This window comes from Candoia aspera, chromosome 5 (genome assembly GCF_035149785.1).
Source record: "Candoia aspera isolate rCanAsp1 chromosome 5, rCanAsp1.hap2, whole genome shotgun sequence".
In the NCBI taxonomy this organism is placed as follows: domain Eukaryota; kingdom Metazoa; phylum Chordata; class Lepidosauria; order Squamata; family Boidae; genus Candoia; species Candoia aspera.
The window spans coordinates 13,794,069-13,811,066 of NC_086157.1; the positions used below are offsets into that span (position 1 = coordinate 13,794,069).

At 38.6% G+C, this 16,998-nt stretch overlaps 1 protein-coding gene across 1 annotated transcript in view; it reads left to right on the forward strand.

Annotated features, from left to right (window-relative positions):
* Positions 1–16,998, forward strand: part of ANTXRL (ANTXR like) — a 62,775-nt gene that overhangs the window by 18,529 nt on the left and 27,248 nt on the right. The window contains exons 5-12 of the mRNA XM_063304377.1: positions 535–615; positions 713–773; positions 5,105–5,203; positions 6,230–6,299; positions 7,996–8,074; positions 11,850–11,945; positions 13,870–13,908; positions 15,415–15,513. Coding sequence (XP_063160447.1) covers positions 535–615; positions 713–773; positions 5,105–5,203; positions 6,230–6,299; positions 7,996–8,074; positions 11,850–11,945; positions 13,870–13,908; positions 15,415–15,513 — 624 coding nt within the window. The remainder of the gene's footprint in view (positions 1–534; positions 616–712; positions 774–5,104; positions 5,204–6,229; positions 6,300–7,995; positions 8,075–11,849; positions 11,946–13,869; positions 13,909–15,414; positions 15,514–16,998) is intronic.

Genomic DNA, 16,998 nt, shown 5'->3' on the forward strand with positions numbered 1-16,998 from the left:
GATGAGATTACTGTGTTCACGCATTATACTAAGCCATGGTTTGTTTTAATCCAGATTTGCTGAACAAGCAAACCTGCCTCAGTCTTGCAGATAGTGCCTTTTTTGGCCAATTCATGATTTTCTTTTCTTTTCTTTTCTTTTCTTTTCTTTTCTTTTCTTTTCTTTTCTTTTCTTTTCTGCTCTTACTATGCATTGTGGATTGGTTAAAAGTTCAGTTTAAAGCCCAGGAGTAAATCAAGGAACCATAAAGAAATAGGTGTCCCCATTTGTATACTGCATTGTCCCAGTTGCAGTCAATAAACTCAGCAATAGATCATGGTTTCAAACAATGGTTTCCTGCTCTAAAACACAGGAAATCTGTTTGTGCATCACATAAAACCAAAAAAACAAACTCTGTAATGGTATGTGAACCCAGCCAGTCCTATGCAAAGGCTTATAAGTGGCCTCTCCCAAGGTCAGAAGACAGGGCTTAGTTTTTGATCTCTTTTCTAAACGGGATGTTCTTTCTTGTACCATTTGTGCACACCTTTGCAGCTGTCGACCATTGCAGACAGCATTGATCACGTTTTCCCCGTGGCTGGTGGATTTTATGCTCTCAGAGGCACCATAGATTCAGTAAGTAGGATATCCTATTTAGGAAATTCAAAAAATTGTGGCTTTTCTTGATTTGATATATCAGTGAATGGCAAACTCCATTATTTCAATCCTGCAGATTCTGAAGAAATCGTGCATTGAGATATTGGCAGCTGAACCATCGAGCATCTGTGCAGGAGGTGAGTTCATCTAAAATCAAGATACCACACGGATGCAGAAGACACTTAATTCTTAGCTATGCAGCACATGATGACAATAAAGCTGGTTGTGGCTTTGATTTTCACCATGTACCAATGCTTTCTTTATAACAGCACAGCCATTCCCCATCATGCATTTGCATATTTTGAGGTATTGTATAGGGCTGCCTAGGATTGACATAATCTGACATAGCAAAGCTCAGTGACCAGCTGTCCAGGCTCTGATTTCATCTAATTAGAATCAACTGAAGCTTTCCTTTTTTTGAGGGGGGGTGGAATTATGGAAAAACAGTTGCGTTGTGGGCAGACTGAGAGTAGGATGTGACTTTCTCTTTCCTGGGGATTCATGGCCTTTGGGAATGCAGGTCCTGCAGCCTAAAGTGACTGAGGTTTAGGAATATGTGCTCTATTTCAGAATAGAATAAAATCTAGATAGATATTTACTATATTAATATTATATATAACAATATTATATTATTAGCTCATATATCTGGTTTTTTATTATTATTTGATTGTAGATTTTGCGACTCTGAACCCTCCCTAAGTTTGCCTAATTACTACAAATCATATTCATAGAATTAAGTATTTGGAAATTGTAGATCTGTTTTGACCTACTGCTATTCAAAATGTTCTTATATTCCAAGTGGAGACAAGGGGACACCTTCTAGCACCATGCCTTCAAGCAGTATGGTGTATGTTTTATTCCTCGAAATTTTTGCACATAATTCATTAGAGAAAAGTGTGTTTGGGGAGACCTATTAGCTCCAGCTGGGGGGAGAGGAGGGGTGGTCAATTGGTCTCCAGAAGTTGAGGTTGTGGCAGTTTGACTACCAAGCCAACAGTCCTGCTAGTAAGTGGAACTAGAATCATCAGGAATCAGGTTTGACTTACAGAAGAGATTATTTTATGAATGGTACTTTGGGCCTTGTATATTTCCCAGCTTCTTCAGTGAATACTGTAGTGAATATTGACTACACCTAAGCTGGGTTTGAAGTAAAAAAAATAAATGTTGGCTGAGCCAGAGATTGAGATTGTCTGACTAGATTCTGACAGTTTCCTAATGCCAAATGTGATGCAATTTGTAGCCCCTGATTAATAGCTCACATTGCAAATTTAGATCTTTGTTTCTTCTCTTGACTGAATGTATCCAAGCAGTGTACACCATGTAAAGTCTTAGAGGTTTGCAGCTGCTTCATTGCTTTGACTGTGCTAGCAGTATTTAGCTTGATTGAAAAGTTGTGCTAGATGTGACATCCAGTTGTCAGCTTCCAGGTGTTGATGCCAATAGTCAGTTTCCTTAGCAGAAGCAAGTTTCATTCCCACCAGCTTCATTCCACCATATGACGGCCAACACCCGCCTGCCTAGTTCTGTGGTGACCTTTTTCTGGTCATTGTCTTGTCAAAATCAGTGATTTGAATCTGACAGTAACTAAGGAAGAAAAGGAAGAGTTGGAGCCCTAAAAGAAACAGAATTCGCTATTTTGACTTGGCCAAGGTATTCAGATGCACGTTGCACTGCATAGCATTCAGAATAAGCCGAAGGTGAGAAGCCTTCTGTTCTTCTGATCTGTCATAGAAAAATGAAGTCTGTTTTGCTCCTGTGAACAGAAGTAGAAAACAAAATGTGTTTATTTTATGTATTGCCTTGACAGTGTAGGAAGGAAAAATAAATAATAATAAATAGGGCAATAGGTGCAGGGAGAATAAAATGGAAGAAAGACAGAAGGTTATCACAGTTCCCTGTCTACAGAATTCTACATGAACCTTTTGCATTTGCTGCTTTCTTTCTTTTTAAAAGAACATTCAGTAGTGATTATCATTACCAAATGTATTTATCATAATATATATATATACCTCTATAATAAATTTAACAAATGAGTTTTCTGTCTCCAGTTGTTGAGCAAGTAATTTCAGAGCAATGTCTTTACTCTTTCTTGCAGAACTCTTTCAGGTTCCAGGTGTTGGGGAGGGGGCGGAGTGCAGGAGGTTGCATTTCAGGGAGGAAGCCCTGGAAGGGCCCTTCTTGAAATACCAGCTATCTAAGCTGAGGCTCCTTTTCCTGCTTGAGAAACAATTCACTGACTGTTTGCATGACATGCTGAGCCTATTTCTGTTGGGAGCATCGTGCTGTCTGAACTAACACCATGAGTCAGAGCAGATGAGGAGTGCCTTAACCACAATTTATAACTGGCTTGTCGCAGTTCTGTTTAATTTACACTAACATATGGTTGGTCATTGGCCCTCCAGGGAAATACGGAGTGCTGGAGACAGTACAAAGTAGAGCGGCTCTAGTTTCGTTTCTCAACCCTACAGGTAGAAGATGCAGGCGGTGGGGAGGAGGTTGGTTGACAGAAGACGAAGAGGGCGGAAGAAGGATAGCTTTCTGCTGCCTTACATGCAGTGCCCCAAATTCCAGTCAGACCCCAACAGGCTATTTTAGTTATTTACAAATTAGGGTAGAGGTTGCTGATTAGGGTAGAGGTTGCTGGAATAGCCAGCCTTGGCAGCAGAGGAGGTGGGGTTCTTTGGGGTGACCATCTCACAGATGCTTAATATTTGTTAGTAGAATGAACACTAATTAAGCTGTTGATTATACCCTAAGACAATAACATGGAATGCTGTATTTGCTCCTTCAGTCTACTCTTTCCTTTTACAATATTTCTGAGTTTATACATCTATAAAATCTTTGTAAACTAGATAGGGAAAGCATGCATAACATGGCTTCTCATCTTTTTACACCAGTGACTATAGTGACTATAGGAGGCACTATTTTCTTTTGTTTGGTGTTTTTGTTTGTGCGTGTGATTCTGCTCTCATCATGTGTTTGACTGCATGGGTGCACTTTCTCCCCAGCATCTCTTCAGTGTGTATTCTCTACATGATGTATCTGCATGAATTTGTCTGTATGCATGTTCTCCCCTGGTCTGAGCAGGTTTGTGCATATGTGTTGCCCATGTGGGAGTTTATTTCTGCTGTCTCCCTGTGTGGCATCGGCAAGTACTTCTTGTATGCACTTTCTCCCCAGGATCTAACCAGGACAGGCACATAGATGTCGTTCCTATGTATGTGTGAGAAAGAGGGAGGTGTATACAGTATGTGTTGCCACTTTGTGTGTCTTTGTTCTCTCCTCATGTTGTGTCTTGTGTCTTTGTGGGTATGAACGCACTGGGAAGCACAGGGCAGGCTGCATACAGGAAACATACGAACAGACCATAGCCTCTAGGATTCCTTCCAACTCCTTAATTATAGTTCTCCTTTGGATCATGTGACCAGGAGGGAGGGGCTAAGAATGAAGTAGTCTTCAGAATTCAGAGCTGCTGTCTCTCCCACAGGGTTTCATTGAGTGATTTCTTCTGGATTTTTTAGCTCTGCCACCCCAGCTGGATCCAGTCCATTTTCAAACACACCAAATTTGGTCCTGTTCCATTCTGCTTTCACAGAGTTATCCTGCTGATGGACAGACTTTGAGAGTGAACCTTAAACCTTTATGTATTTTCTTTCCAACATTCCAGTGGGCTGGAAAGAATAAAAAGCAATCTAGCCTTTGCTCAGTCACAGAAATTTACTGTTCTCCCTTTGACATTATGGTTCAGTTTTGAGACTAGCACCTATGATTTTGTGTTTTTGATATGAGTATATTAGGACTATCTTGTACTGCATAATTAATTGTGCTCTTAATTTTCACTTATAGTTGCTCTGTAATTGAATATACTGCTAGCAGGAAGGTAGAATTTTCATGTAAAAGAAACAACTAGGGTAACAGAATTAGAAATCAGGTCACTTGGAATTAAATGCAGTGGTAATAACCTTAAAATCATTAAAACATTATTTATGCAGAGCCTCAAAAGCTAATTAGTTTTATAGAAAGAAATGAGACAACCTCAGAAAATAACAGAAGTCACAACTCAAAAGCATGTATTTCAGAGGACGTAACTGAACCTTTTTAATATTCTTTTATATTGTTTAATGATTTCATGGCACTCTTGTATATTTACAGAATGTTTTTTAGTTCTTGTTTTTTATCTTCTACTTTGGCTATTTGTCAAGGTGTTAGACCAGGACAGGGAAACCGAGGTCCAGGTCCAAGTTCAACTTAAGCTGTGAAAGCCCCCTTGGTAATTTTGGGCCAGTCCTTCTCTTTCAGCCCAACTTACTTCACAGAGTTGTTGTAGGGAAACATGGGAGAAGAAAGCACTATATATAGTATGTTGTTTGAGCTTGTGAAAAATGGAGAATATAAATCTAACAAATGAATTAATAAATATTACTGGGCCACACACCAGTCTTCTCATCATAGTATTCTATCTTTACAGAATCCTACCAAGTGGTGGTGAAAGGCAATGGCTTTTACTATGCAAGGAATATTGATCAAGTGCTCTGCAGTTTCAAGATCAATAATAGTATCATTCTCAGTAAGTTTGCCAATCAGTAGAAGATGATTCATGGTCCTGGCAAAGTGACAAGGTTGCTTCTATCATTTTCATCATAGTGGTGGCTTCCAGAAGCTTCTGTCTCTGTGAATGTCAAGTAGAACACATACCCAAACACACATTTAACATAGCCACAGCTACAGAGAAACAAAAGGACACTGGGCAGACCTATGCCATTAGTTAGTTAGGTGCCACTGATTCAGGCCTGACCCCTGAAAATTGTATCTCAATTCATAGCCCTTTCAAGGATATTCAGGTGATCCATCAACCTTGCCAAGCATTGAGGTATTTCTAGTCCATCCTGCTTACAACACAGACCCAATGTGTGTGGATTTCCTCAAGGGAACAGTAGGTCTTTTACTTTGTTCAACAGCAGCTGATTGGTTCTACTCGCAGTTTGTAGTCTCACATTCCACGTTCTAGTTGTATGTGTCCTTGTAAAACAAAGAACTTGTCTTTCAATACTAGCACCATCAATGATTGGAGTTTCTTGTGACTTTGATCTGGCCACATCATCCAGATCTACTTGGTAAAGTTTGACATTCGTTCCAAGTACAGGAGCACTTTCCAACCTGGGGGCAGGTCAGGGGATGTCATCATCTGGCACCCAAGTTTGTCTAAATGTTTCAGCCATGGCCATAGTTTTCTTGGCAAGAATAGAAAAGTGATTTGCCAGTGATTTCTTCTGAAAACGATTTTGGGAGTTCCTTCTTCTGGCTTCTCTCACATCTACAGAGACCTAATTATCCCTGTTGTGGATCACCCTTAGTTTTACCCCTCTCTGTTCAACCTTACAAGCAAGGGTGATCCTACCAGGAGTTCCTTCTCCCACTAGCATTGGTGTTAGGGTTATTGACATTACTGAGCTCTCACCCCACATCAAGGTCGCTATGCCATAACAGGCATCTTAATGTACCCCTTTAGCTTAACCCCCTTCTTTACTAAGGGTCCCAGTGTTGCTGTTTATATACAAAGCAAGATATATTTTGTTTCTTATCTTTTTTTCAGATGAAAAGCCAACAATTGTTCAAGATACATACTTACTTTGCCCAGCTCCAGTAATAAAAGATGTGGGACAGTGAGTATATAATAATTTGGACTGTACACATTAGTTCTTATTTCAGAACTGAGGAGCTGTTTGCTTTAATCCTGCTAGGAAGAGATCTGACTGCTTCCACAAGGCAGACTGCACCTGCTAAGCTTGCTTTTAAGGGAAAGAAAGATGAAGAAAGTTGGAAATTACAAGCCAAATTATCTTAATTCAAGAAAGTACTGTTTGTTTCAATCCAGGAAGAGAGAGCTATGTGAACAAAGGAAAAAGATTTTAGAAGTACATGGCAGAAAAGGAGAAAGAAAAAGGGAGCAATCATAATGGGAACCCAGTGCAGATTTAATAGGGATCACATCCTTTTGAATCTGGGAAATAATTCTGAATAAGCCTATATAGGACTGGGCTACAGAAAAACTAAGCTTTAGCACAGAGTGGAAGAGTTTGGGGCTCTCCAGATGTCACTGAATGGCATTCAGCATCCTTTGCTACTGACCACTCTGATTGCAACTGAGGAAAGCAAAATCAGAGGGGCCACAAATTCTTGACTCTTCTTTTAACAGAAAGCAAGTCCTTGTGTAATTGTCTCATGCCTTTCAATTTACAGCATGGCCATTGTCCCTGCTTTGTTACTCCATGAAGCAGCATTTTATAAATAGACAAATATAAGAAAACGCCCTGTTCAATTGAACTCCAGGTCTGTCTCATCCTGTTTCTCACAGAGGCCATCCAAATGTCTCTGAAAAGTATACAGGAAAGGCCTGCAGATGATGGGCTCTGCCGAAACAGTGGCTTCTGAGGAGCAAACTCCTCTCATCCTGGAGCCAGTAGGGCTAGCTGTCTAAGGACACCTGTGCTAGTGTCCACCCAGTATTTGATGGCAGTAAAGTACATCCATTAGTGAGTGATACATTATGTGAAAAAACTATTTCTTCTGTCAGATCACCTCCAGTTCTAAATATTCTGAGAAAAGGAGAATGGCTGTTTATCTATTTTCACCATGCATAATTTTAAATGTTTCTGCCATGGTCCTCCCTTACTTTTTTTTAATCAAAACCTCATTTGCTCTGGTTCCCAATTATTTTGGTGATCCTTTTTGAATCCTTCTTATTGCTACAATGTCTTTTGAGAAGAGACTATAAGAACTGTATATAGGAATGGTTGTGAAACATAGATACACAGTAGATGTAGTCTCTGGCTCTGTTGTTATTATTTTTATCTCTTTCCTAATTTTCTCTAGGATTAAATTACACTTTCTATAGCTGTAGCTGCTCCCTTTTCCCAGTCACTACTTTCAGTGTCCAGTACTAGTTATTCATGTTTCAGATCTAGAGTGGCCAGATACAGAAAAGGGAGAAATCCTGAGAAGATAAAAAATATTACCAGTGAACATATTCTTATGAAATGCCAGCTCTTATTTCTCTGTGCTCTGAGAAATGTCCATTTATCCCTTTACTTTCTGCTTCCTGTTCTGTAATCAGTTATACTGTTTATCTGTAAAAGAGCTTCCTGTTTGATTACTTTTAAGCCTACCCAGAAGCTTTTGATGAAGAATTTTGTCAAAAGTTGTTTGTAAATCCACGTACATTGTTGGATCCTCAGAGTTTGATAGTAAACAATGAAAACTAAAACGGTCAAATAGGGAAAATTCTTTGGCTTGAGTATTTCTTAAGCTGCATTGGGGGAAGGGCTATTCTTTTAATAAATGTCTCTGTTGACACTTCAGGATGATTTTCCTGCAAGTCAGTATGAACAATGGGTTAACATTTATCACAAGCTCAGTCAGCATTACCAGCGCAAACTGTGTAAGTATGAACCATGCCAAAATTGGGAGTGGTGGAAGGGGGAGGTTGCATTGCACTTCATTTATGTGCACTTTGAAGTATCCAATGTGAAGTGGAGATATTTGGATATTGGTATGTGCTCCTGTCATCCACAGGAAGCAAATATGCCCCTCCTGCATAATTCCAGGCTGGTAGAGGGGTTAAGGTGTTGGACTAGCACTGGTGAAATCCAGATTCAGGTCACCTCACTCCAGCCAGGGAGCCCACTTTCGGTCACTGTTGGGATAAAGTGAAGGGAGCTGCCTTGGGTTCCTGGAGAAGAGGCAGGATGAATTTTCATAAATAAATAAAGAGAATGCCTGACATTCCAGCAAGTCAAAAGGATGCATTGGAAATTGATGGTCCCAAAAGAGTCAGGCAGAGACTGCTCAGAGGCAGCTGCTTAGAGCTAGCTGCCAGTAGTTAGATTTGACTTGGATATGATCTGCAGGTAAAGCTGTTGCGATCATTGGTATCTTATGTCTGCTCAGACAGGCAGCTGCTTTCCAGTCTGAGATGTTTTTATTCCTAGCCTGGCCACCTGTTTAACAGGAGGTATTGAGCCAGTTTGGTGTGGTGGTTAAGGCACCAGGCTAGAAACTGGAAGACCGTGAGTTCTAGTCCTGCCCTAGGCATGAAGCTTGTCACTCTCTCTCAGCCCTAGGAAGAAGAAGGCAATGGCAAACCACTTCTGAAATCTTCCCAGGAAAACTGCAGGCAGTCATCAGGAGTCAATGCTGCCTTGAAAGCACACACATACAAAAGTGGATACTTGAACTTCTTACCTTTGTAATATATTTCTTCCTCTAAACGATGACCTATTATCCAGTGAATCTATTTTTATCAAGGCCACCCAGCATTGCAAAGATCTTTTGAATGTCTGGCAGCCTCATTTACCAATATCTACAATGGGAAGCATTACTGTTTCCTTGTTTCCTTGCTATTTCCCAGAAATAGCAAAGGGGGAGATTAATTAAATGAAGTAAATACTCCCTGACTTTTACTTTTTCCTACATATTAAAAATGGTAATCTATGGAGATGTTGGGAGTAACTGGGGCCCCTCCCAAAATTGGGGGCACATGTGACTGTACACCTACAATACAAGAAAAGCTTAAAAGAAGTTTTAAAATGTTTCTGTATTAAAAGTACTAAATACAAGAGTAATACTGATAAAGCTTCAGCTGCCTGATGTCTACTCCACACTGGCGGTCCTCTGTGCGGGATACAAATACCACCATTTGTGGGCACTAGCCTAGCTCAGGCCTCTAGAACTGCCCCACTTAGAGTGTAGTTTTGTATTTCCAGCTGCATTTATTGTGACATCTTTCTGGTTTTAAAGCAAGTGGTTGTGTATTGAGCACTTCCAGATTTGGCACCTAATGGGACTTGCAGAAGTCCAAAAAACTCCTTGTGGCGGGGAAGCCAAAGTTGTCCCCAGTTTTCCCTGGGCTCAGCCTCTCCTCTTGCTAACAGAACGACATCCCAAGGGCTGGGCCCGGGACCTAGAATTCAGCTTTGAATTGACCCCCTTCAATTGTCCAGAGCTTCATTCCTGGCTGGTGCTTCCTTCCTACCACACTAGAGCTACCAGCTCAGGGCTGCAAAAAGCCAGACAATCTAGGCTGCAGCCTACTGATCAAAAGGATCCTCTATATTTGCTGCCTTCTCTTGGCCATCCAAATTTTTGCAGCCCAGAGCTGGTAGCCCTGTCCCACCTCTGCCCATACACATGATTTCCAGATTTCCCAGTAAACAGAGTTAGAACATTTTTGTATTGCCTTTCATCAATTTAGGTAAAAGCGGAAGTCTAGTAATTGATTTCTTCTAAAATGGCCATGCTGCCCCGTGTACCTGCTGCCATTCCCTCCCCCCTTCAAGGGCAGCCTCATGCCTAGCAGTCATCCAGCTGAGAGAAGAGGTCCCAAAAGTAGCATCCCTTTTTGCTCAGCTAGCTGCTTGACCATGGCATTTCCCCTAACGGCAAACTCCTCTTTCCGGGAGAATGAAACTCCACTCAGACAAACCCCATATCTAAAGGGTGAATGCCCAAGGAAAGGATTCCGAAGACACATTTGCATCTTGTTCTACTTTCTGGACTCTTTCTTTCTTATTTATTTATATTTCAAATTTCATCACCTCCTATCTCACTCAAAGAGTGGCTTTTATGCTTGCTTATTATTTCCATATCGTTTTGCAGCACTAACCAGTCAATTTCCTCCTCTCTTTCTCATCTGGAAATAGCTTTAACTCACCTTCACTGAAGCTGTTCTTTTTTCTTACACAATGTCTCTGAACCACTCTTCCCATTTGAAGCCAGCTATTATTTATTTTCTTCCAAAAATTGATGATGATGCATATAGCTTGTCTCACTGATCTTTGTGGCTTTTTACAGTGTCATTTGTTCATTTGTTTGAAATCTCTTTTTTGTGAAATAATTTTAGAGTGACAGTCTTCACTACAGTTTGTGTTCTACTGAGTCTGCAGTGATTCTACAAACCCTCAACTTAACAAACCAATTAAGCCTGAGCAGAATATCCATTAAATGCAAATGATATTTTATGCTTTTTATTTATTTTTACTTATATCTATACCTTCCATTATTGTGAGATTCCTGGCAGTTTACAGTAATTACAAACAACACAAGCATTAAAATAAAATGTCCATGATAGGAACTAAAATGTATAATTCTAAAATATAAAACCAACCACCATTAAAAAATAGATAAACTGGGTATTTTATCATTCATCATAAGCTTTCCAGTATAACCCAGTTTTCATGAGTTTCTGGAAGCCAGGACAAGGGGTGCTACTGAGAAGCCTCCCAATACTCCATACTTTATCGAAAAATTCACCAGTTTACTTTTCTATCTGTATCTTAATTTAAATTAAAGAGAGAATAGCTGCTCTCTAAGTCACATAAACCAAGTTGTAAAATCAGTAACGGACCAACATTTCATTTGTCTGCTGAGCATGTTAACTTCTGTAGGCTTTTCCCACGTGTTGCAATAGAAAAATAAGATGAATTCAAATGTTGCTTCATGAGAACCATAGGGACACACTCCTAAGATGAAATATTGTTACATTACCAAGCAACAAAGCAGAGGGTAAAGCATACAGGGTTTTTCTACATGTGAAAAGGAAACTTGTGCTTGGAAGCATTTATAATATCAAAAGCTGAATAAAAAGCAATAAAGTCTTATTTACCACAGCTGTCAGCTTTCATATTGGGGTCTCTCTTTTTAATTTATTTTTATTGCTTTTTAATTCACAACAAAAAAAGAAAAAGAACAAAACACAAAAATAATAATGATGGAGATACATACAGTACATTGTCAGAGAGAGCAGAAGAAAAAAACATGTAAAAATGTTTTAACAAAAAAGTGAAAGAAATATGTGTTAATATATTGGGTATATTGTATTGGGTTCTTATACTGGGTTCTCTTGGCCTTTGGGAAGCAAGGGACTGGGCTTTGATTAAACCACAATTCCCAAAAATCTCAGAGGGGGCTGCTATTATTTGGTTAATGAAAGAAGCAGAGCCACTCAAAGTAGGCCAGAGAAAATAGCAGACATGCAACAAATGCATATGTGTGTATATGTGTATGATTTTTATGACCTACTTTACTTTGGAGGAGCACTAAGCTTTCATCAAAGACCATAATTTTAATTAAAATTAAAAAATTAAAATTTTTATCAAAGACCATAATTTTAATTGAAAGTATCAGATTAGATTCTAAATTTCTCCCTTGCCTTCCAGCTTCATGGGACCATCCTTTTCATTGCACTGTTGATTCTGTTCCTGCTTTTGGCTTTAACCCTCCTTTGGTGGTTTTGGCCACTCTGCTGCACATTGGTAAGTGCCAGGTTCTGTTCAAAGCAGATGTTGGCTGATGGGGATATTGAAAACTCAGGAGAAGGGCCACTTTAGGCACATTGTCCAGTCAGAGGAATCTTCAGCTGATTCTTTTGTTTCAAGGCCTTGGGACAGCAGACTAATATCCAACATTTAGGAAGTGAAGCTTTTCTCCATCCTGAAGCAGGCTTGCTTATTTTTGAATTGGTCTTACAGCCATGGCTTAAGTTCAACTTGTTTTTCAGGAATTACAATTAAAGTGTGGCCTGAGAACAACTTAAAGTAATAAATAGAATTTCCATGCTGTGATCTTTCTTTAAAGAAATGAAAACAGAACAAAACTGCAGAGTCCACCAAGTTAACGCTCATGAAATTTGTCAGCAAATCAGTTACTTTTAGCAGTACAATCTCTTAGTGAAGAAAAGGGGGATAAAATAGCTGGATTAAGCTTCTGTAAAGAACTGCCCAAACCATTAATTAAACCTGAAATCTTCTGATGGAAAAAAAATTGTCTATCCTGAAGGAGCAGTGCCACTTATCTGACGTTCAATGTGTGGGTTTGGGTAGATAAAATTAATCCACTATATAACTTTTTAAACTATTACATTTAAATGATTCCACTCCACTGAATCAAAACCTTTTCCAGCATCCAGAATAGCTGCCTTGGTTTTTCCCTGAGTTGCATCAGCCAATAAAATTAATAATGGTTCTTACAAATTACTTGCTTCCTATAGATTATCACACTGGCATTATAAATGTTATAGTACATTGCTCAGAGTAGCTGATGAGAACCTATTTGGACCTCTCCTAATCTCTCTCTGGATCAGAAATAATTTTTCATCCTTCCAAGAATTTGGTGGTTTACCCAGAAATAGTTTTTCCCTTTGGGGAAAAAAGCCAGTAGGCACAGGTTAATGTTACTGCTGGTGGTAAGACACAGAGATTGCTGAAATGTTCAATCTCCATGTAATAATTGGTAGAAAATATGTTCCTACATACCAGTATTTAATGTGTTATTAAATAGAAGTATTTGATTTTACTTTAAAGTTGCAGTGTAATACTCTCCACTAAAATCTGCAGATCATAAGTTATGAAGGAATTTTCAGCATTCTGCTTGTAGCTTTTAAGTGCAGTTTTTGTATAGATGAAGGCTTTATAAAATTTCAAAGGATAATCCCTTAGTACATTTGTAAGGATTAAAATGAAGTATTTTCTGAAGCGTGTCAAGGGTTTTGGAAGTAAAAGGTGCTAAGACATTTTCCATGTTTTTAAATATTATGTTAATGGATATGATCAGTGGTTATGTTATTATTTTCCTTATAACTTTTACAATCATAGTATGTTAAAAAAAATGAAAACATTTACTTCATAGCTTAATATGGAGATAGATTGTTAATATAGTAGATGAGTACACAATCTGGTGCCCTTTGGGAAGTTAAATCAACTCCCATCAGCCCCAGTTAGAATGACCAATGAAAAGCAATTGTGGGAATTCTATTCTGAGACATCTGGAGTGTTTTAGGTTTCCTGACCCAATTGCATATTTCACATCATAGATGCACACATTTCACACCACTGCATTTGCATTTTGATTCCTGTATTTATAGTAGTGTAAATCAGAAAACTGCATAAACTTCTCGTCCACAACCTGCAATAGAAAGTTAAAAACGGGTAGATGAGCTGACTGGTGACATGTTTGCAATAATTAATAACTACTGAAGCTTTAAGCAACAGTGTTAATTTGTAAGAATCTCAGTTTTGTTAGCGCCATTTTCCATATTGAGGATTTTCCTGGGGTCCAGGAAAATGCTAATTCTGACATTGCTTGTCCTGAAAAAAATGCAGGAGATTATTGGGGTTATTTTAATGAGTAAAGAGTTTACCCATTTACTCATGCAGGCAGTGACTTCAGTCTGTGTTTCAGGTTATCAAGGAACCTCCATCTCCACCTCCTCTAGATCTTGTAAGTATCTTATTGCTCAAGGTCCAAGAGTTTTGGAAGCTTTTTGGTTAGAGATTCTGTCTGTCTGTAAAAAAAAAAAAAGTCAATTTGAACTGTTTTATCTCTTAAGTTTCTTTTCATATGTAAATCTCAGTATACACTGTTTTAAGATATTTGAGTATTTACCATAAACTAATCCCAGTATTATTAGGAGCACAGAATAAAAATAGATCCAAAATTTGTTGCTTGTTTTGCAGGCAGCAAGTTAGGTTAATAGGCATCTTAGTGATTTGATGGGTTGAAATTCTTCCAAGATGTATACCTTGGCAAGGTAGGTTCCCTCCCTTCCTTGTTGTGATGGTACAGTTCTTCATTGATTGATGGCTGTAACTCCATCCGTATCTAACAATTCTGAAAATAGAATTATCCCAGTGCACTGCATGGGGAGATAGCAAACACTATTAGAAAAATGGGTCTAACAGTAGGAGGCAGAAAGTTATATGACTCACCTACTGAATTGTAGATTTTGACATTTACAGATCATCACAAGTCAGGATGTCAGGTGAATATCTAGAGAGGCAGAAGCTACTTCTTGGATCAAGGTAGTAGTAGGGAGCAAAGGATTAACTGCCCAGAGTTGCTCTCTTGAGTGAGAGGGGCAGTGATTAAATTTTAAATATAAATAAAATTAATTAATTAAAACTTTCCTGTCTTCAGGGGTTAAAACTCCCTTAGGAGCCAGTTCAAATGATGTCTCCACTGCTTTTATTGTAGTATAAAGAATTTTTAAAAAATAAGATGCTAACCATGTTATTAAAATAATGTGTAGTTTGGAACTTTACATTGAAAGCTACGTACTAAATGGTGTACTGCGTACTAAAGTCTCTTAAATGGTGCAAACCAAATTTGATGTATTGGAACTGACAAAAAAAACCTTTATAACTTTTCACCATTTAAAAATTTAGATTTGCTGCAATATGCAGAGATCTCATTTCAAAATGTATCCTCTGTTCCTTTTCTGTAATGAGTAATGAGTTTCAGGTCTTACTCTGGACAAACCTGGGATTTGTTCAGTTCCAGATTCCTGTGGTTCAACTACAGTGGCCATTGGATTGGATGATGAAAGAAACATATAGAGAACAAAAGTATATGTGGTACTAATAGTATTAAAATTACTGGTATGTGAATTATATTCTAATATGTATTCTTGCACTGAATATTGGGAAGGCAGCAGAATATATAACTAGAATGAAAAATGTGCTCTTTAGAATCCAAATGGATTGATCCATTGATCTTCTATTATCATAAATAAAGGCAAGGGACCTCTCTTAAAAAAAACATTTCCTTAAAAGAAGCTGCAACCTGGAAAACAGATCCACTGCTTTCTTCCAGGCTGTGAAATATAGGCATGAAAAGCCAAGTTCCCAGATTATCTGCTTCTTGACCAAACCCAAGCTTTTTTTCTGATAGTCATTCTCTCTGTCCTTCCCACTGCCCATCTTTCTGCTTGTCCTCACTTATCCTCAGGAATCAGAAGATGAAAATGGGATGCCAAAAAAGAAGTGGCCCACAGTAGATGCATCTTATTATGGAGGAAGAGGTGTTGGTGGGATCAAAAGAATGGAGGTATTGTTTTTCATTTTTCAAGTTATTAATTACAGAAAAAAATAAATAGTTGATCAGTTTTTAAAATATCATAAAAGATGACATTCCAGAAAGAGATGTGAAGAGACGGTCTCTTGTATATTTCTTTGGTGCTACTCATGGGTGCCCTTGAGGACCTTGCTGTTTTTGTCATTCTGGTAACAGTAGTGTTGTGGTTTTGTGCTGCAAGCTCTGCCCTTTTTGTTTGTTCTAGAAGACTTCAGATTTTTGGAGTAGTTTGAAGTGTTTAGCATATATGCATCTGTTTGTGTGTGTGTATGGGTCTTACAAGAGAATTTCCCTCCATGTTTTTCTAGATGATACACTTATCAAAGTAAAATCAGAGCAGACCTGCAAAGTTTCTGATGTTTTTCATTCTTGACAGACAACTGAAGATAATCAGTATGGCCAACTCACTACATGCAGAGATACAATCAGATCTCATGTCCTAACTAGGCTCATGGGCATTATGATGTCCTGCCAAGATCTATCTATATTCCACATACAACAGCTACAGAGTCTGCTTCCCAAATAGCAAACCAGATCCACCTCCAGATTTCCATTCCTCCTGGACTGATGAATTGATAAAAGATGAGTCAGGAAGAGCAAGACAGAGTCATTATTATGAGTAATACCATAATGGGGAGTTTTTAAATAACAGAGTGGTTCAGGGGATCAACATGGAACTTAACAGAATCATAAACTGGCTGAAAATGGCTAGTGAAATTAGTTGTGCAAGAATTTGGAGATGACTTAGATACACAATAATTTGGTAAAGGCCTTTGTAAGCTGACCAAGTGGAACAAGACTTGGATCTGTCGACAAGGAAACTACAGAATTACTGTAGTGTAGAGGATATCATCTTCTTTCTATTAGGGAATGTAAACTGATTGATTTACAGAACATCCACGCTGGAAACAAAATGGAAACTCAGCATTCAAGATTTCTCAACTGATAGTGAGATGTTTATGCCAGACAATCTGGGATCTTTTTGCAACTCACGAAAGGAAATCCTTCTTTTTTCAAAGTTCATACACACACCCACTCCTGGAACCAACAGGTTAGCAAAAAATTAGCTCAGTGGCCTTCTCTAGAAATTTCCTCTTTCTGTGGTCAGGGGAGTTTGACCTCCTTGCTTGATAAAGTGTAAATTCTCATAAGGAGGATTAAGAAGAAGAAACTATTACTTCTCAGAAAGAGCTTCTTCCACAAGGTCCAATCTTTTATCCATGCCAAAAATCTTGACAGCCAAAGTAAAGAGTTATAACTGAGCTGAAAGCACTTACGAAGCACTGCTGTCATCTAGAAAGGCTCCAGTCAGTAAGGCCTGTAGTATTATTTGAACAATTCTTTTCAGGTGATATACAGAAGAAAGAAAGAATCTCGCCTTTGGAAAGGCTATCTATATTCTAGAAACTCTTCAATCCGATGGGCCTTTTCATCCCAGGATGTCAAGAAAGAGGGGTG